General features: G+C 36.8%; 2 protein-coding genes across 15 annotated transcripts in view; one reads left to right on the top strand and one right to left on the bottom strand.

Moving 5' to 3' along the window:
- Positions 1-21255, bottom strand: part of METTL5 (methyltransferase 5, N6-adenosine) — a 414631-nt gene that overhangs the window by 197288 nt on the left and 196088 nt on the right. The window lies entirely within an intron of this gene.
- MYO3B (myosin IIIB) overlaps positions 1-21255 on the top strand; it is a 212028-nt gene that overhangs the window by 60300 nt on the left and 130473 nt on the right. For 12 of the 14 annotated variants that reach the window (XR_007506998.1, XR_007506997.1, XM_049808063.1 and 9 more), the window contains one exon: positions 18112-18177. The exons of 1 other annotated variant lie outside the window; for it this stretch is intronic. Coding sequence is in view for 11 of the 13 variants with exons in the window: in XM_049808063.1 (XP_049664020.1) it covers positions 18112-18177 (66 nt within the window). In the remaining 2 variants the exon portion in view is untranslated. The remainder of the gene's footprint in view (positions 1-18111; positions 18178-21255) is intronic. One more of the 14 variants, XM_049808009.1, reaches the window with a different exon arrangement.

Raw genomic sequence — 21255 nt, 5'->3', positions numbered from 1 at the left:
TACAAGTTTCAGAGTACAATATTGTTTATTTCGTAATAGGAATGTGAAATGCGGTTACAGCAACGTGACTAAACTACTTCAGAAGACCAGATTCTGCCTATGGTTATAGGTGGGGCATCATGATATCCATAAAAGCCATGTATACTTGTCTAAGGAATAATTTGACTATTACACATTATTTTATTGTCTGATACACTGGACTTCCATTAGTGATCATATTTTTATAGAAAATCCCAAATACTAAAAATGTAAGGTGACACGTTACATCTGAGAGTACTGTGAGTATATCTAACGAGCAGAAATGCAAGGTCCTCGGGATCGTCCTTGCTTGGTATATAAATAGCAAAGCAATTAAAAGATAGAGTCTTATCTGTAGGTGGAAAAGAATACAGATAGGTGCGTGAGGATTGGGAAGACCACTACTAGTTCTTCAGCAGGTTACAGACTTCTTATATAATCTTGAACAAGTCAAATATGATTAGATGTTCAAAATTATTTAGGTCCCTAAGCATGTTGTTGGGTAGCCAGGGGAATTTCCGAGAAGCAGTTCTGTGTTTCATTTCTGCTAAAATTCTTTTAATCTCCATTCTGTGTTTGATTTTTCCAAAGAGTTCAGAATCACTGAATGTGATTTCACAGACAGTGAACCACTGATGTGCTTTTGAAAATGTCAGTAAGTGTGTGTACTTAGTTGTGTCTTCTTCCACAGAATCACAGAATAGCTGAGGTTGGAAGGGACCTCTGGAGGTCACATCTTGTCCAACCCTCCTGCTTGACCTGGGTCACCTGTAGCAGACAGCCAGGACCATGTCCATACAGCTTTTGAGTATCTCCAAGGAAGGAGACTCCACAACCTCTCTGGGCAACCTGTGCCAGTCCTCATTCAGCCTCACAGTGAAAAACTGTTCCCAGATGTTCAGGCGGACCCTCCTGTATTTCAGTGTGTGCCCATTGCTTCTTGCCCTGTCACTGGGCTCCACTGAAAAGAACCTGGCTTAGCCTTCATTATGCTCTCCCTTCATCTATTTATATATATTGATAATATCTGTCCTGAGCTTTCTATGCTAAACAGTCCCACCTGTCTCAGCCTTTCCTCATGTGAGAAGTGCTCCAGTTGCTTGATCCATCTTAGTGATCCTTTGCTGGACTGTCTCCAATAGCTTTGTATCTCTCTGGTACTGGGGAGTCCAGAACTGGACACAGTACTCCAGGTGTGCCCTCACCAGTGCTGAGTAGAGGGGAAGGATCACCTTCCTCAACCTGCTGGCAACACCCCTCCTAATGCAGCCCAGGATACCATTAGCCTTCTTATACCGCAAGGGCACATTGCTGGCTCATGTTCAACTTGGTGTCCACTAGGACCCCCAGGTCCTTTTATGCAAACCTGTTTTCCAGCTGGTCAGCCCCCAGCAAACAGTGGTATAGTACTTCGCACTTCCCTTTGCTGAAATTCATGAGGTTCCTGTTGGCCCATTCTCCAGCCTGTTAAGGTTCCATGCCTCTGGATGGCTGCACAACCCTCTGGTGTATCAGCCACTCCTCCCAGGTTGGAACATGAGCAAACTTGCTGAGGGTGCACTCTGCTACATCATCCAGATCATTAATTAAGGTGTTGAATGGGACTGGACCATTTTGACCCCTGGGATACACCACTAGTGATGGATGAATGTCCTGGCATTTTGTTTGCAGAATCTGTCAAAGCATGTATTAATTTGATGGGGAAAGAGTTTTGTGCTACAAGGATAAGATATTTTAAGGTTGTCACTATCACATTGTCTCACAGTTTGCAACAGTGCCAAAACGTGCTGGGGCAGGGGCTCTGCCCTTATAAAGCTGTATAGGAGTTATTCATTACTAATACATATCTAACAGATACATGAACTGGTAAAAGTCAAACGCATCCTAGGGTTTGAATATCAGACTTAAACAGATTTGTGCTAGGGTTGAATTGAGTAATGAGTGACTGGTAGTAGTATTACTTTCATTATGTCACCTTTGTCTAAAAAGCAGAAGCTGTTTGTGTCTAAGACCGTACCAAATATGTATGGATAACTAGTCTTTTAGGTCTGGCAGTAGATCTAAAAATTGAAGTGTATGCAGTTAGCAGCCATATTGTAGCAAAATAGGGTCTGTTCCCTATTACCTTATGACATTTTAATATATTTGAGAAAGTGGTAAAATATTGTAAATATTTTTATATACTATATAAGACAGTAGAGAATCAGTCCTAAAATTAAACCATCTTGGTGCAATTTCCCTCCTCTCTTTCTTTAGCTATTCAGTTACATGATAACTTATGTACAACTACGTAACTGTTTCTCATTGATTTTTGTCTTTCTATTCCTTTTTGTAAACTGTGCACAGATAGAATTTGATTTTGCAGATGCATTCTTTGTTCAGATGTATTCATAGCCTAATTTCAGCAAGTAATTCATGCTCTGTGACTTGTTGAATAGTCTGTTGTAAGCATTTACTATTTCAGCTGCTGGGGAAGACTTTGCCTGCGTAGTATATTGCTGGTTTTTGATTTGTTAAGAGTCTCCTCCAACTGCCTTTCTCGTGAATACATGCAATTACAAATAGAATGATATTGTTTTATATGTATATTCTTCAGTGCTTAATTTAAAACAGTTTCAGCAAACATTCCTGCCAGTATGTTTGTTGCTAGAACACTCATGAGAATTACACATAGAAGAGCTAAAAGGTGTGCAGCTGAACTGAATTAATTGAGAAACTCAAATGAATAATCATGAAAATAAACATGCTCAGCTTTCAGCCATTTTCTGAGCAAACAAAAAAGAATCACCTCTGATATTCTGATTTATTCTCTGTGCTGCACTCTAACTCTCTCTGAACTCCAGGTAGAAGCTGAGATGCCTGACAGTTGTTTTTAGTGACTCCATATGCAGTTCATTTCATGCATTAAATGCACATGAACTGTTTTAGTCAACCAGTTTCTAAAGTAAATTATTACTTTTCAAAATCCATTACATAAGTAATAACAGACTGCTAAGATACAGAAAGTGCCATTTTGTTTTGCTCTAGTGGAAAATTTCATGCTGACAAGGTTAAGCCCTGCAGTCTGAGAGCAGTCAAGTGGTGAAAGGCACATCCAGCAGGAGGAGATGTGGTAGATGGACATCTACTAACTGTTGTCTCCTTTAGAAGTGAGGATCTAAAATGTGGCATAGTTAGATTTAGGGGATAGAGCTGAGCTACAAAGTCTTGCTTTTACCATTGTAGACTAAAAATACATTTTTTTAGTGTGTTTTCAAAACTGTTCCCTGTTTCTTGACAGAACTACAGTAGTGAACAGCATTGTCTGTAGTTGTCCTGAGGCAGTAATACTGTGACGGTAGCAGAGTAATCCTTACATATAGTAGTTACTGGTTTTAAGGAGATTCATGCTACAGCACACAGAAAACTGGAGGTTGCAATGGATAAGATATAGCATGGCTGAATTTTAGTGCAGCAAAATACTTGTGCTCTGCATTTAAAATGACTTTGAAGACGGTGGGAAAATCAGTCAGTTATAAATAGTTAACAGCCAATTTTCCACCATTCAGCCAAGAGAACAGCTTCCTTCCAGGTAGATAATTCACATGTAATATTGCTTTGCAGTAAGACATTTAGTGTTCAGATATTTTTATGTGATTGATTAATATACTTTGTTATGGAAATAGATTCTTAGGATAAAAATAATTGAGATAATCTAGGAGTCAAATTGTTCAGTAAAGAAATAGGTAGCTACATTTTCAACATATAAATCTACATCATTACCGGAGGTTGCTGAGAGGCTGCTGATGCCTTATTAGATAAGGTTTAGATAGATTACCTGCAGCACTAAACAATTTACTGAGAACAGAAAATGGACTTCCAATACAGTCTAGAAATGAAACATCACAATTATTTGAGGTACTCTGTAACCTTGGAAACAATTGGGAGCAGTGACATCAGCAACAATTATGTGCAATTTTTGTCTTTAGTTTATCACCAAGGTAACCAGAGCAGGTTTCCCTGCTTGAAATTTTAAGAATGTCTTGGTTCGATATTAAGTGAGCATGCATGAAGCAGACTATTTAGGATCTGTTAAAATTGCATTCTGCTTCCCTTTTAAAATGGTCCTTCAGGATTTATATTGTGTAAACTCATGAATTTGGTTGGGTTTTTTTCCTTTTGTTTTTCTTTTTCCTTTCTTTGAAACAGCTGCAGGCAAATGAAGCTTTAGTTACTGTGTTAAATTCTCTGAATACTGGAAAGAAGGAGAATTGAATTCCTTTTGCTGGCCCCAAATACCAAGTATTACAACTGCACATAGAGGCAGCAAATTGCACTATGTTGGTTTTGGGGATGGGACTCACCCACAGCTTGAGGACACATGATGTTACCATATCTGACTTCCTTGAGGGAAGCTTTGCATTAAAGTCTAGGTTCACAAGATGCTTGCTGTCAGTGCTGCCTGAGGAGTCCAGTGGATGAGTGGTTCCCTTAGGCTTCCTGGCTATGAACCATCTTTAGTCAGCCTACCTCGCCTTGTGGTTGTGCCAGTCAAGATTGGCCTAGCACAACACCCATCTTTATGCTTAATCCAGAGAGGACGTTTTTTTCTGCTTGGATCTCGGGGAAGGTAACGTTTGAATTAAAGCCTTGTTGCATGGTGGAAAAACCTGTAGTCCCCTTCATAATTGCTCTGTGATGGGGAGGTTATGTGGAGTTGGAGCCATAAGGCTGACAGGGAGGTTGTTCAGACGACACATTCTCTCATCTATGTGTAACTCAATTTTAGAGATACTTTAATATGAAATAGTGATAATGCTTATCCATCATTTCCTGGAGGTAAAAGGGGGGGGCTGCAAAAAGGTTGCTTTTTTGTTTAAGTCTGGAACACTATCTCAGGTTAAAGCCACATCAGTTGGCAACCTAGAAATGCATGTATAAATTTGTGTTCCTAAAACTTGCATATTTTACCTGTGTCAAACACTTCCTTTTTTTTTTTGCGTACATATTACCCATAGGTTGCCACACAGGCAAAATACACACTTATGTTCTGAGAGTTACTGTGCATTTTGCTTATGATTTTGCAGGGCAGTTGTTGTGCAGGCAACTTGCCATACTTATACCTTATAGATACAAGTTAGAACTTGATGTTTGAAGGAAAATAATAAAATTATGTTCTTGTTTGGAGTGCAGTCCTGAAGAAGTGAAACTGCATTTCAAGCCATTAGCCCTGTGGGTTTCCAAAACATACGTTATAGCCTATGGTTAATGTTGGAGTTCAGTAGCCCACATCACTTATAATGAATTGAGCCAAGTAAATTAAATTAGATTTTTGCATGAAAAAAGATAATCCCTTCACATAGTTCGGTATTGCAGAGAGAAGAAGGCACCTCATACATTTCACGGTACCAGAGACTTTCATGGGATGTAATTGAAAAACAGATGCCTTTCTCAGAAATAGAATATTGATGTTCATATTTGTTAAGAAATTAGTTCACTGACTGATAGAAGCAGAAAAAGAAAGAAGAACTCTTTAGATACTAGTCACATTCTAGCAAGATTGTAATTATCCTTGGGATTGTAATGAATGTGCGTTGATTATTTTATTTTTGTAATAAAAAGTCACCAAATGCCTATGTGCTTTGCCCTCTGAAGTAATTTCCAGAAATATTCAATAACAAGTAATTACACTATTTGCAAACATATTTGGTGAAAAGGAGCTGTGCTTTGAAAGGTATTGATTTGCTTCTTACAGTTATCATTTTGATTAATGTTAAAATTCTATGCAGTATATTTAGCCATTACTCATGATTAGTGCAGTAATAATGCACTACGCATATCTATATATTTACTGTTAACAATTAGTGTCATATTTCTTTTCTATCACAGGTGTAATCATAAGTTAGAACTCATAAAAATTTTAAAGAAATATTTATTGGAGTAGACATTGGTTATAAATCTTTATAACTGCAGTATTCAGGGAGTTAACAATTATTTCAGTGGGTTTATTTTATGATAATGAAAGGCCATTTAGATTACAGTTGTATTGCATCTTCTCTCAAGGTTCCTCCAGGAGGTGGAAGTTTTTGCTACTGTTGTGAGGCCAGGAAAAACTCCCAGGCAAGACAACAAATACTGCATTCTGTGCATTTTGCATATGAACAAACTGAAATGTAGTCAGATTAAATGACTGCGTGATACTAGGTTCACAAATTTTGCAGTAGCGTTGTTTCAAGAAATAGCAGGCAGGGAATGAAGAGGAAGAGAAGAGGAGGAGGAATAAAGTGGTAGATAATGATGAAGGCATGCTGAATTTGTCTGTAGGTCGGTTCTGTGATAGCATCAGTATTTATATGGAGCTAAATGTGATCTTGGGCATGTAGGGGAAACAAAGCAAAGGCCATGTTCAAGGGGTGGTGCTGACTTTGATGATAACTTAAGAATCCTTCTTGAAAATAGACTGAAAATGAGTTCACAGTATGAAGGCCTGAGCGGATAAAGCCCTGAGAAACCTGACCTGAACTCATAGCTGACCCTGCTTTGAACAGGAGGTTGGAGTAGAGACCTCCTGAGGTCCTTTCCAGCCTGCATTAGACTGTGCTGTGGTAAAAAGGTTCACTTCATCCATGCAGGTTTATAAAGGGGAATTCAAATAGTAAACAGGATAATTCACTTCCCCATTCTGAATGAGACAATCGCTGGACTAATTTGTCCGGTGATGTTAGTAACCCTTCAAAAATAGCATTGAAGGCATACAAAAGGTATAAAACTAGGTTAGAAGACTGAAAAAGAAGCTGGTAAAACTGATCAAAACGAAGTGAATTTTCCAGGAGAGGTGTAATTATTTTTAAAGAGCACTATGTTTGTTTTATTGAAAAAGAGTGTCAATATTTTTATAGTATTTCCAAAAGAAAGTTAGAGGCAACTTGAGCTTATCCCTGATTATCTCTAGGGGTACAAGGTATTTAAGAATGGCATTTTAGTCTACTTGGCAAATGAATTATGAGATCTAGTGACTGGAATTTGTATTTACAAAAAAAAGTTAAAAGATACATCTGTGGGAACAGGGGAAGCAACTCTTGTGCTTTTGGAAAGGGAGCACTTAAGTTTTTTGCTGTGCAAACCTTGCTTCAGTAGCCTGGGGGGGGCAGGGAAAAGGAACATTCCTTCTCTTGAGAGAGTTGGTATCTGTGCTTTGGCATCCAGCACCACAGTCTCTGAGAACGTTAGGAAAAAAATTATAGTAACAGCTCTCATCTTTCTACCTGGGTGACTAAAGTGATTTGACTTTATGCAGTTCAGTTTGGTTAAATTAGCTAAATTGTAGCTTCTAGGTTTCTTCATTCACAGGATAGATCATTTCAGATTCCCTATTATCAGACTGTTCACATATTAGAACAAGTGCTGGGTAAAGATGTCCTGAATTACAATAAGATAGCTGTATTGGGGCAAGTTGATGATCCATGATCTGTTGCCAGCACGCAAACGCGTCAGACTTTTACAGGCAGCATCTGCTTGAACTGTCTGGGGAAACAAAAAGAACAGAAAACATCTTACATTGGAACAAAAACGGAGATCTCACTTGGTGGAAGCCTAATTTTCTTCTATGTTTAGCCATTCTACGAGTTATTTAAAATCTAGTGCTCATGTCCTGTCAACATGTACATAATCACCTCTTAGTTCCTCATAATTAATTACCGAGAGAAAATTCAGGAAAAAAGGAAGAATTGTGTTCCATATTATACCCTGTATGTTTTTTGGTGTAAATATATTTTACTTCTCAGCTAGTTTATTTTAAAGGTTTGGGTGGGGGTTGGTTTGTTTGTTTGTTAATTTCATTGTTTCTTTCATTGAATATTCACATCTTGCAGAACCTATTACGACTTTTTAAAGACTCCACAGGTGCAGACAGTGCCCACCCAACTCAAACATACAGTAAACGCTCTTTGTGAGAGCTCCCTTTGAGGAAGGTTTAACTTCTTGGTCTATTCAGTTGGGAGGATCTCAGTAGACCTGTGTCAGAACTCTGCACTCCAGAAAAAGCAGGGAAGACATGACTGTATAGTTTTATTGTTGTTAGGTGCCAGAAAATTTCAGTCTTTCCAAAAGGACACAAATGCATTTTTTCCCAGATTTGTTGAGGAAATAGAGTGCTTGCTTGTTGATACCACGTGACGTTATTTGGAACATAAATAGCTAATATTTTTGAATGTTTTAAAGGTAAAACATTGCTATGATTCAGATTCTCATTCAGTGTCTTAATACTTACTATGGGAAAAGACAGCTAAAAGACTTTTGTGTATCCTCAACACTTACTGCCATTGCATTCTATACATTGTTTATGCCATGGTCCTGATTGATGCCGACAAAGGATGAAATCCTTTCCCAGTGGCAAAAATCTAATAATTTTCAGGGCATTCAAATTTCACTTGAAGTTTTGCTTTTTGCTTTAACAACATGCTTTTCTCATAGCTGCCTCTTTATTCCAATGTATTCCTTCTACATTACTCCACCAGCAGCAACTTTACAGTTTTTGCCCACTCCTGGATATGCAGACTATCACATGGTAGTGTGCCTTCTGTGGTAAACACAATCTGTCTTCAAAACATACTTTTTTTTTTTAGAAGTCTGTATTGCATTTCAGTTTCCTAGATTATATCCTTGGTTATTGTCTTGTTTCATCTCCCCATGCCAAATGTCAATGCTGTCTTACCCACGCAGAATTATTTATGTCAGCTGTTTTCTTTCTTCCATGTTTCATTGCTCTCCTACTTTAAATATTTTAATTATCTCTCTGCTAACCTTCTTGCTTTCTCACTTCTGTCCTCTTTGGTCTTTTCTAAGTGAATGGTGCTTATGAGATTGGGTTTGGGTTTTTTTTGAGAGAGACTACACTATTTTTGCCTTTGGGGTTTTTGGTTTGCTTGTCTTCATCTTCTTTTTGCCTCTTATTTTTACTTTTTGCCTCTCATTTTTACTTTTACTCTTCTAACTTTGTTATTCCTTTGATATTTTTCCCAATCTTGGCAATGTCTTGTCTTTCCTTTTGCCAAGACGTTGCCTCCTACATCCAGAACACTCCCTTGTCCTATGTCTGTCATTTACCATTGCTCCTTTCAACTCTTCTTTTTCTCTGGATGTGTTAACTTATCCAGGAGATGCTTCTTTGCAAAGCTTACCTTAGAATATTCAACATGAGGTGTTGGTTAAATCTTGCATTAAAAAAAACCCCAAAAACACAAAAAACCAAAAACCCTCTTGATTTTCACATGTTCCATGATGTTTTAATATTTCAGCTTTGTAGGGTTTTTTTTGTCTCTCATTGCATCACTAATTGGTCTGTTACACATTACGTGCACTGTTAGTGTTTCTTGACTTAAATTTAACTACCTTAATCCTTTCCTGGATTCCCTATCTTATGTAAATCAATATTTTTCCCAGGGTGTTTTCCACAGTCTGCCCAATTGTTTCAAGAGACATATGAGTTTTAAGTTAGCATCATATAAGCTTATTGGGATATGGTCTTATTGATATTATTGTCATTTAGTTCTGCATAAGAGAGGGTTTATTTGAATTGCTGTCACCTGACTTTTTTATAATTAATAAATCTTCATGTTTATCGTACAGTGTTTATTAGTCCTCACTCCGTCATACAATTTTTTTTAAAAGCAGCCAAAAATTCAAGTGTTTTACAATAAAGCTTATTGGATGGAATAGGAGAGGGAACAAATAAATTCCATTCTACATACAGTCGTTATGCTCAGAAGGCATATTACCTTAAATGATAATTCCTTTTTTAAAAAATGGTAGCCTTACACGTCTTATACATTTCTTTACGCTTCAGCATTTATTCAGTCTATTACTTCAGAATTTTTATAATGATCTTCCTAATGGTCCATTGGAAATATACCACCATTATCTAATGTATTCCCTCTATAAGTATTCATTTCTGAACCAGACTGGTAGGGCTATCAGAATAGTGTCAGTTCTTACAATGCTATGAAACAGACTAAACTGAAAACAGTAAGTAAGCTTTGAGTCATAAAGTACAAATAGGGAGTAATCCTTGTTTCCTCTTGAAAATGCAGAGTTTAAGTGCTTGCTTTTGTCAAGCGTAATGATTGAATTCCATGTTCACTACCAGCCATATCAAGCATATGGTGATATACTTCTTTTGTGGGGTTACTCTTAGGTTTATTTGTATTTCTGTAGAGCCTCAGCTAAGAAGAGGCTCCTCTCTGTGAAATGGAAGGGATAAGAAGGTGTCGTCCTCTTTGAAGGTAAGACCTAAATTACTCAGACAAAGAAATGAAAGTGAAGAAGAAGCGCAAGTGGCAAAACCACTTCTGTGGTTCTGTGAAGCAATTCCCCCTTTTCATGGGAGTAACGTAATGAAAACATTTTTTGCTTCTTGGAAAGAAGGGCCCCAAAAAGCATGTCTCAGCCAGCTGGAAAATCACAGGTACCCTGTGTTACCTTGTGTGTCCAGGACAATATGAAGTCTGTTGGCAGACTGACTGTGGTATGACAGGGCTTTTGCTGCTGTGTGTGTCCTGGGCAGAGGCAGGTCTCAGCAGGAGCACAGAACTGTGGGACCAGGTTCTGTGTCAGACTCCAAATTGTCTAGTTCTTCCCTTGGCAATCTTCCTCCACTTCTTAAAAGAAGCAGTTTGTGGCATCCCCCTAAGTCTTCCTCTTGTTGAGCCAACTTTTAGCTTTCCAAGAGTGGATCAGCTCCACTGGGCAGTGCCTTCAGGCAGGTGGCCTACTCAGTCCTTTTAAACTGGATGATGCATAGTGGGAGTTTGAAACACATACAATTGAGGACTTGCCTTTAGAAATTTATCTTTGGGATTTTCACTTTCAGATTTTACAGATATTTTACTTTCCCATACAAATCTACAAATACGTGGTGTAATTGCAGTACTTTAATATTCCAGCTACAGAAGTGCAGTGTCTAGACAACACCATGTATTTCAGTCAGGCACAGAAGTATTACTGTCCCATTTTTATTTCCTTGGCAACTGACAGTCTCCTACTTTGCAAATTCACAGAGCAATGGTTTTAATAGAAAAGCAAAATATTACATTGCAGTAAAGATGTGAACTGGTTATAAATAAAAATCTCTACTAGTACTTTTTCTGTTTCAGTTGCTGTTAATTTGGTAGTGCCTCTTCAGCTCTCTGAAACTTTTGTGAATAAATGAGATGACAAAGCATAATTACAATTCAGTTATGCTAAATATTTGTTTTGAAGCTTGACCACTGGAATGCAAAGCTGTACATTTTCACCTCCATCCAAAAATATTTCTGAAATGAAATACTTGTTTCTGTCTCAGTGAAGCCAGAAACTGAAACTGGAAACTGAAGAGTAAATGACAGAAATAAATGATGCCTTGTCAAGTCCTGAAAAAGGCTAATGAAACCTTGCAACTGCCAAATCTGACTGAAACCAGTAGCCTGTGAATTGCAGTGTTCAAGGGAAAAAGTCAAAGATAATCCAGATGTTCCCAGGCAGAACACTTTGCAATACTTTTTCATCCATTTTCTTTCTGTCTGTCTGAACTAAGAAATTAGATGATTGAGATTTGTTTTAATACATTTTCTGAAGGTTATTATTTGACCTTCAAAATAATTTAATGTGCTTAGCACGTTATTTCTGTCCATACTCATTACTTTAAAGGTGACTTTTAATTTATCAGATATATACCATTTTGAAACACAGGATTGTTCATTTGAAGGAGGTTTCTTTAGAAGGTTTCTTTTGACAGCTTCTTTTTATTTTTCCTGAAGTGCTTTTCTTTTGGCAATGCATAAAGTGAATCTTGAATATCAAAAGGAGATTTGTGCATAATTCTGGAACTGACTACCTTTTACCATTTATTTTTGCTCATTATTATACTGGCTGATGAAATATTCTAAGCTGGAGACTTGTAAATAAATCTTGATTTAAGTGCGTTTTAAAGAGGTAGTTCATATTTTGTTCATTTGTGGATTTGTATTTGTTTTGTAGCTGAGCCCATATCCCATTGTTAATCTACTAAGTCACCTACCTAGTGGCAGCAAAATAAATAAATAGTCACATACAATCACAAGCAAAAGGGTGCAAACGTGTATTATGTGTTACAAGATATATAGCCATCAATCTCTTCTGAGAAAGAGTGAAAACAGATATCCAATTTGTATTTTACTAGATCCGGACCCTGTATTACAAAAAACCGATTTAAAAGTGGATTGGTACCCTCAACTCTTTCAAGTAATTAGGATCCTTAGGTTAGTCCCTTAGATGTATTCATCTGTTTAACTTTCAACTCAACATAAATGTATCGTATGCTGTTGGATTCAGTCTAGACTTCTGTAACTGTGTACAGCCTATGGAAAATAAAGAGCATCCCTTCCAGTAAAGAGAGAAATATCAGATAATTCTGTCTCTGTAATTAAAAGGTAGTAAAATACTTAAGCAAGAAGAATATTTTTGTTTCAGCAGTGAGGTGGTAATGTATAGTGTTCTGCTTCCTCTTAACCGATTCTTTTCTGTCGGTAGGTTTTGATCTTGGTTTAAAGCAGCATATGCGTGTTAGAATTAAGGCACTTACACATTATTTTAATAGATATATACCTTTGATATTGTAGAATATAAGAAATTGAAGTTGTATGTTAACAGTTTTGAACTAGATATTTACACAAGGAAAACAGTCCTTCCAGAGAAAAGGGAGGGGGAGTGGAAAAGGAGAAACTATATAGAAGTGAAACAGTTGTTAGCGAGAAGGTGTTTGGAGACTGATTTGGCAGGAGCATAGTCCCCCTTCCCATCGAATCTTTTCCTAGGATGTACTGTACCCTTTGTTCTTACAGAATAATGGTACTTTTGCTGGTGCCCCCTAATTGTATAGTTAGAGTACTATGATCTGGCATTAGTTTGTTCCCTTGCCTGAGAAAGGTTTATATAACTGTGCTGAGCCCTAAGAAGCTAAAGATGATGTGAGGAGCTACCACCTTTTCTAGCTGTCTCATATGCTGTGATTCGGTACATACGGTCTCAACATATGGTTCATGCCTTGTAGGCTGGATAGGCATGGGAATGCCTTGCTTATAGATCTGGTTAAGAAGATTTAAGGGAGATTGGTGCCCAGTGTGGTCAAGACTTGCACAATTCTAGGTGTTCTAAGGAAAGGATTTTCAATTGCCTTTGGAACACCCTAGATCAACTCAGTGGGCAGGCAATTGCTTTAGACCTGGAACCATTTTGCCCAGATCCTGTGCTTCTGACATTGCTTCCAGTTTTATTGTAGATACTGTATTCTTTCTGATCTTCTTGTCTCTTGAGGCAATGTGCTGCTGTGGTTCCCAACCAAGGAGGCTTCATGCAGCAGCATTCAGATTGATGATAGCTTTCCACTGACCTAAAAAGCAACTTCAAAGGCCTGCCTACATATGCACGGAGGATTTTGTGCTGATTCTCCACTCCTGCAGGCACCTAAATTCTACAGTTTCTATCTTAAACTTACAGAGCTGAATACAGTACCCTGCTTCCTGCTGAGTAGACTTTGGTGGAATATATTACTGAAAGTCAGTCAAACTTGAGCAGTCTTTAGTAGGAGACAGATGCATGGGAGAGTGTTTGGGATCTGAATTTTTGATATGGCTAAGTGGAAACCTGTTGCTGATTTGAATGGGCCACAGAGTGCATTAGGAAATCCTCTGATCCCTGTTGAGAATTGCCTGGTTATGTTTGGAGGATTAACCAAGGTGGGGATGCTCTGGAGTGGTAGGACTTTAAACTTTGTATGAGAATTTATCAGGTATTAATTAATGTCAATTATTCACATATTTTAATAGAAACCATTTGTTTTACATAACCTTTTATATGGAAATTCATTATTATGCATGGTTGACTTGTGCTTTTTCTATGGCTGTTTCTCTTAGGTTTTTGAAATATGCATGAATGGTTTAATTTCATTTAAAAACTGCCTATGTATAAACCTAGGCAACTGTCAACGGAACTATTGTCTCTTAAGTCTGCTAGAAAAATAATTCACACCATGCGTGTGTGGGGCTGTGATTGCCAGAGCCTGTTCATGGTGACAGGTGTTGGATATTCATCTGCTAATTTCTCATTAGAAACAATGTGGTAGGCTGATGATACAGTTTGGTCATTGGAGGCCCTGTCTTGATTTCTGTTTATAAAATGTATGGCTATGTTTACTGAAATAGTTTAAAAAATAATACATTCATTTTCAATTTTACAAAATTTGTCATAGAATTATTTTAAGATGAAAATATTTATTTTCTCATTGCCGACAAATATCTGTTATCTGTGATCTGTAATTAGGCTCACAGCTTAACATAAAGGACAAGTGGTGCTCGCTGAGCTGCATCATTGGCCTTATTGTGGTAAAATGACCGATTTTGTTTTACCAGCTGTGACTTTGGAGGCAGGCTGAATGACAGGGAACACATAAAGCTCAACAGATTAAAATATTTCCAGCACATAACTTTGTCTATATCATTCAGAATTCAGCAGCAGTTCTTGCTTGATAAGCTTGCAAATGTCTTCATGTTCTAAGGAACATTGTGCTCCTGTATGGGGTGTCTTGTACAGGCTCAGTCCTGCAGTCCTCACTGAAGCAAAACTCCCAGTGAAAAACAGTATTAGTATGACCATGGAAAGCACTGAATACAAGGGTAGAACAACTCCTCACAAGAGCAATGTATCTGCCTAAGGAAATAGAGCATGTAGTTCTGTGACTAATTATGAATTATAGAAAGAACTAAAGGAAAAAAGACATAAAGTTGGGAAATAAATTGTTGATTAATCATCTTGCATCAAAAGAGGACATTTTCAAAAGACAAGCCCAATTATACCTGCTTTTTGCAATAATATTCATATCTACTTCTCACCATTTCCATCACTTTATAGTAGAAAATAAGACTATATTGTCCTTCAGCTTCTTACATATGTGGCAAGGATGACTGAAAGGTTGCATGCAAAGCATTCTAATTTTATATGAAAGGGAGCAGAGTAAGTTATGTCAGCAAGTTAACAAGAGGCTTTTTAGTTTTTCTATGAATGTGTTCCGAGTACTGCAGAAACAGCCAGATGTTGGTGAAATGCAGTGATACAAGTATACAAAAGCCATAGGACTCCATGTGTTGGATTTAACAGAGCCTGGAATCGCAAATGGCCCTAGTTTGATCTTTGAGCTGAAGTGGTGAGGCAAGTGTTGCTTCTCTGTGGTTTACCATCTGATTATGAGTTGCTTTACCTTCTCTCTTTAATGCGATATGAATTGCAGATATCTTAATGGATTATTAATTTCAAACTGTAAAAGACTTAGTGTGTTCACAAAAAAGCTTGAAGTGAGTTACCCTTGCATATCCGGCTGTTTTTGTTACCCTAGAACTTGAATTTGAGTTCTTACTGCAGAAATCCACCTCTGGAGTGCCATGAAAGCAATGGTGTTTTCTGCTGTCACCGTGAAACAGTTTAGTGGTGTCTTAGGCAAAGTGAAGGCAGGAAGCTGACCCTCTTATGCCTCTTTCTGGAAATCCTTTATGGATATGATGCCAGAAAAGGGTGAGCTGATTTTGTACTTAGTAGTTAAGTAACACCTTTCATCAGGGGGAACCAAGGTACTTTACAGATGCTAATGAATTAAGGTTCTTGGTCATGTTTATCAGCTCAATTTTATAGATGGGGTGGTACCTGAAGCATCAATTTAGTGACGTAAGTACGGAGGACCACTAGTTCTTTTTACTACAAAGGTACTAAGAATAACATAGTATCTTCTGTTAACAAATACAAAAGTATCAAGCTCAAGAAAACATCTGTAGAGCTATAGATTCCTTGGATGTGTTGATTGGTACATGGCATGCTCAGCCACCTCCAAGAGAGTAGCTATCAGTGAGAGTTTAGCAGCTTAGTAATTTGTTGAACAAAACACGTTCTGTATGGTTAAAAATATTACTTTCTCCATTAATCATTAACCCACAAATGACTAAATATATTTCCTGAATGACATCTGCTCTGCTGGTCTTTTCTTCCATGATGAAATTGCACCTGTTTCCATCATAACATCAGCGACTAATGTAAATATCTCTGTGTCTTTTTTTTTTTCAAGAAGTTCCTTGTGAGATCATTAATAGAACCTCCAAACCACATGATTTTTGTAAGCATCATTGTTACTGCAATGGAAAGTCTTAAAGAACAGCATGAACGGAAAAGACAAAACTATGTATTTCATGAATAGTAACTGAGCTTTGAAAAAAGCAAATTACCTTGCAGTGAAATTCAAAATTTCACAGCAAATATTCAGTAGACAGCGCTGGTATAATTCTAAAAATAAATACACTGTACTTCACAGTACAATAAAAGTTGGTCTTACTGGAATCCAAATTGTCAGATAGAGTACCATTCCTGCAAAATAAAGACTAAAAAAATATACTAACTTCAGCTGGCTGTCCCTTAAAGCTGTTTGCAGAGTTCATGCATGTGGGATGTGTGGACTGCTAACCATTTTCATTATAGAGAAAGAGGTTTTAAAGTTTACCTTTCTTTGATACAGGTTTTTTTTCTGGGAGTACATTTAGAAAAACTTTTCAACATTTTTTATATGCTTGTAAAAAATCAGATTCTGTATGTGCATGAACATATGAGCCTGGTAAATGGAAGACAACCCTGAAACATTATTGTCATTGAAAGTAACCAATCATATTTTTTTCCTAATGATAAATTTGATAAGTGATGCACATCTTGGACATTCTGAATTTCTTAACTTCATGAAGAAAATTGTGTTCCCTGAGGCTTCTGTAACAAAAGAGAAAAGTAATAACATATTAATCTCAGAAAACATGTCAGCCTGCAGTGAAATTAATGAATGCGTTTGTTTTGAATAGGTACAGATGAACAAAAATGGTCCATGTATTACAAAGCCACATTGTAATATTTTTCTTTAAACCATTTGGTTTGGATTTTCGAGGGTAACTTAAATGCAACTACTCTTTGAATGAATATGCATGAAAAACTCAAGACTACTAAGGAGATCAGCACTAATTTATGTTGTTTATGCTGTTTGCCTTTTTGTTTTGTGAGATGTTTCCAAGCAGTGTCATGCTGTGGAATGTGGCCCCAGTGTAAATGAGGTGATTCATGATACAATCCAGAATAGTCATGAGTGTTTCTGTTGTAGAATAAGTCTTATTGTAATCTTTTTTTTCCTGCCAGTTCAGTAATATGTGACCCTTTGCACTGAGTCCTCAAATGCAGCAAAAGGCAAACCATTAAGGTTTCACAAAAGACAAGTTTAATCTTAAATGTTAAATAGACTTCAGTACTTATCAAATCTTAAGTTGCAGAAGAAACCTCTGGAAGATAACAGTATAATATGTATAATGATTCATGAACACTTCCTGCTATAGGTTGGTCCACTTAAATTTGAGCCACTTAAAATTTGGTCCACTTAATATGACCTATAAGCCTTGCTCTGTATGTTTATGTAATTTAACTGTAACAGTAACAATCAGAAAGGAAAGTACTTATAGGCCAGTTAACATGGAACGTATCAGAGTTTAAAAGATTGATCTTATGGAAGGCCATCTTACTATGTAATATAAAAATACTGTCTGTTAAATGTCACTTTAAAAATAACATCTATTTTTAAAGTGTCATCCAAACTGAATACAAATTGAAATCTGGACTAAGATCCTACAGATTGTTGACAGTTTGGTGGTTCTTTTTTGATCAGAGTCAGTGATCTGGGATAAAGGGCTAAAATGGTGAGATGACTAGGTTAATATTCCAGTTTCAGTTGATCCTTCCTGAGTCAGGCTGAATTGAAAGCAAAATATTAGGAAGCACACAGTGAGCTATACTGACTACCAACTTCAAAGGTATTGACATAAAAGGAGAAGGACATGAAAAGAGGAGAACTGTCAGTGAATAACCAGCAGCAAGAAAAACCCAACAGGCATCTGAAGGGGACACAGACAATTTGAGCATTGCTTTCTCAATCTTCATTTTCTCCCTAGTGGAACCAGTATCATCTCTGTTGACTCTCTGTGAGATAATTCTAGCAAACATTAATATTTTAAACCCCCAAACTTTGTATTTTTTCAGAAATCCTCCTCCTACTTTGCTACATCCTGAAAAATGGTGCAGAGGATTCAACCATTTCATTTCACAGTGAGTTTTATTTTCTTTTAAAAACAGCTTATTCAGGAAGGCCTATGTGTGTCAATCTGAAAACAGAATCTGTCTATGGAGTTGTTGCTTTTGCAGGTTTTTAACTTCAGTTTTCTTTTCATAGACACTAGACTATGCTTCACATTTTGAAAGCTATACAGCAGTTTGATCTTCTCATGTAATTTGCTTCACAGCTTCTCTGAACTCCTTAGTTGATTTGCTTCTTGACTTTGATGGACCTGGGACAGGTTTATATATATACCTGATTTCCTTGATGGTTTTGCAGTGAAATTTTGTGTCAAGAAGGAAAAAGTGTAAGTGAAAATGACTGCTGGTCAATATAAAATAAGAATTTGAAAGACAAGAAAGAAAAGAGTTGCCTTTTACCACTTTTCTAATACTCGGTAGGTTGTATACCCAATATATGTAATTGAGCACCAGTTATGCTCTTCCAGCGGAGGTAGTAGAAGTACATTCCTCCAGAGCAGATTGACCCTAGTTCTGTTTCTCCATAATGCATGTCCTTGTTTGCACAGTAGTGCACATTGTGATCTATAGTGGAATCAGTGTGTAATTACAAAAGACGCTGGGTAGTGGATGAATTCCATTCTATTATAGAGAAACATTTCTACAGTATTTATGCTCTGTAGCCTATATTCTGGGGGACTCTAGCACTTCTGGGTTATATTCCACTTGTGCTTTAGAGAGTCAGTGTAGCTGGTAAATAAGATTACATTCCTTTCTCAGAAACATTGTGCATTAACCTTCAACATAGTTATACAGGTTTTTCTTACTTGGTATCTTCCTTTCTAGAAGTCCCTGCTGAGCTTGAGAACAATACAAAAACCTAAACATTTCTTAATGTTTGTTCAGTCCTTTAGTTCAGCATGCGCTGTTCCTAAAAGAAATCAAATTTATGGCTATACTTGTTTTTAATCTTGTCCTTTGGGTTTTTGATATCTTCGAGGTGTATATTTTCAGTCACGTTGATTTTTAGTTACTTTTGCTTAATTACTTTCTCTCACCAGCAACATCTGCAGGTTCTCAAATCTTGCTTTTCATTTTTACAGTAATATGCACAATGAAGTAAGGAAATATGCTCCTATGCAGTCTCTTAACATGGAGAAATGCAACAATTGTAATAATTATGCTGGGTTTATAGCTACCTTTAAGAGAACACTGAAATGGAATTCTCTGTGACATTGCTTCATTCTTTGGCACATGTTGGTGAGATTGTTATGATGCAGAGGTTACAAGATGTTTTTATGGAGGCTTGGATTTACATTAGTGGATTTTCTAAAAAAAATTAAATAATGAAATATTGGATCATACAGCTGCAAACCTTTTAGCTATTACTGATAATTGGCTCATTTATATGCATTAGTTATGCATTTGTTGATGCCCACCTTGTGACAGCTTAGTTATGATAAATTAAAAGCAGTGATTGTATAAACACCATACTGCCTTTTATCCATATGTTAGGACCTTGCCTAATGTTTCTGTCACCCTTGTGATGAGTGGCTAGCTTTCGAATAATTTCATTATCTATCTCCTTCCTGCTGGCCAACGTAATTTGCATAACAAGCTTATCTAGTTCAAGTTGTGGGCCAGACCTGTGTACTGACAAAAACCTAGCATGCAGCTTTGGCTAAGCATACTTTTGACTTCAGTTCTGTTTACACAATAATTTTATTTATGCCAAGGTTGCCAAACCTGGTCATTGTAGCTTTTCACACCCCACATTCTCATCCCTTGAAATGCCACTGTCTCAAGAGGCATTTTTGTTGTAAATGTTCTCTCATGTATTATAGTGACTTACAATATGCCTGAGCTGCAAGTTTCAGTGTACTTTTGTAGGTAACTCTTTAAACTGTTAAAATAGTAATAATGTATTTTTCAGAAATGAAGTCTGTATTTTTAACTATGATTCTGCTGCCCCAAGAGATATGATTTTGCAGGAGCATTTTAAAGTCAGATACATATTTACAAAATCTGAATGGAGAAAGGGTCAAGATAGTTCTTAGCTTGGTGAATTTATGTTTCTATTCCCAGCATTGTTGACCTTGACTTGACATGAAGACTGTATTGTGTTGTCCTCATAAGGATTTTTATAATGAGATAGCTAATCTAAGTTAGATACTTTGTTTAAAAAAAATACAGACAAGACACAATTTCAGCCAAGTCATCTCTGGCAGCAGCCTAATTTTGTATTTGGTATCTACTGAGATATGCGCAGCACATACATACTTGTAGAAGGTCAGTAAAATTCTCTGTATGCCTGTTTATCTGTACTACTGTAATTGTCCATGAAGAACTTGGCTGCTCTGCTCATAATGTGAGAAAATTAATTATCTGTTTATTTTATCTACATATTAATAGGGTTTACCATTCCTATAAGGCCATGTAAACAACCACATCAGTTGTTGGAGGATTGGCTCCTAAAAGTAATATACTTTTACCTATGTTTATTTCTATGGTGAAATAAAATTGAAGTCATGCCCATGAATGTTTATGAAGCTTTTTTTTTTTCCGATAGCTACAGCATAGATGACATTGATCTCTTAAGATAACAATTTGTGTCCACCACTATTTTAGACACAGGGCTTCAGAATTCATTCATAAAATAATACGGCTATATTTTAAAATGAATGAAAAAAATACCTATTCACTGAAATTATCTCACATACTGCAAATCATTTTTTTGGCAGTTTAAGCCTTGACTGATCTCCAGGGGTAGATAGAAGAGTTAATATGTTCTTGGAGCAGAAGGATACAATAACCTTTATTTACATTACATCACAAAATGGTAATTTTAATTAAAATGAGCAATGGTATCTCCAGGGACAGACATTCTCCTTTTAAATTTATTTAACCAATGATTAGCTATTATGGTTCTTTGAATTAATTAGTCATTCTTGAGCTGGAGGGAATTAAAGAATTAAGAAAATCAGGAAGTACTGAAGTCAAAATGTGAAGTTACAGGATTTGTGGTCTCATTTATCACTAGAAAGTAACTTTTATTTTAGCAATGACATTGCAAATACAATACAAATATAATTTTTAGTCTTGATAAACTCA

This window comes from Accipiter gentilis, chromosome 1 (genome assembly GCF_929443795.1).
Source record: "Accipiter gentilis chromosome 1, bAccGen1.1, whole genome shotgun sequence".
Taxonomy (NCBI): domain Eukaryota; kingdom Metazoa; phylum Chordata; class Aves; order Accipitriformes; family Accipitridae; genus Astur; species Astur gentilis.
This window is presented reverse-complemented; position numbering and strand designations above follow the sequence as displayed.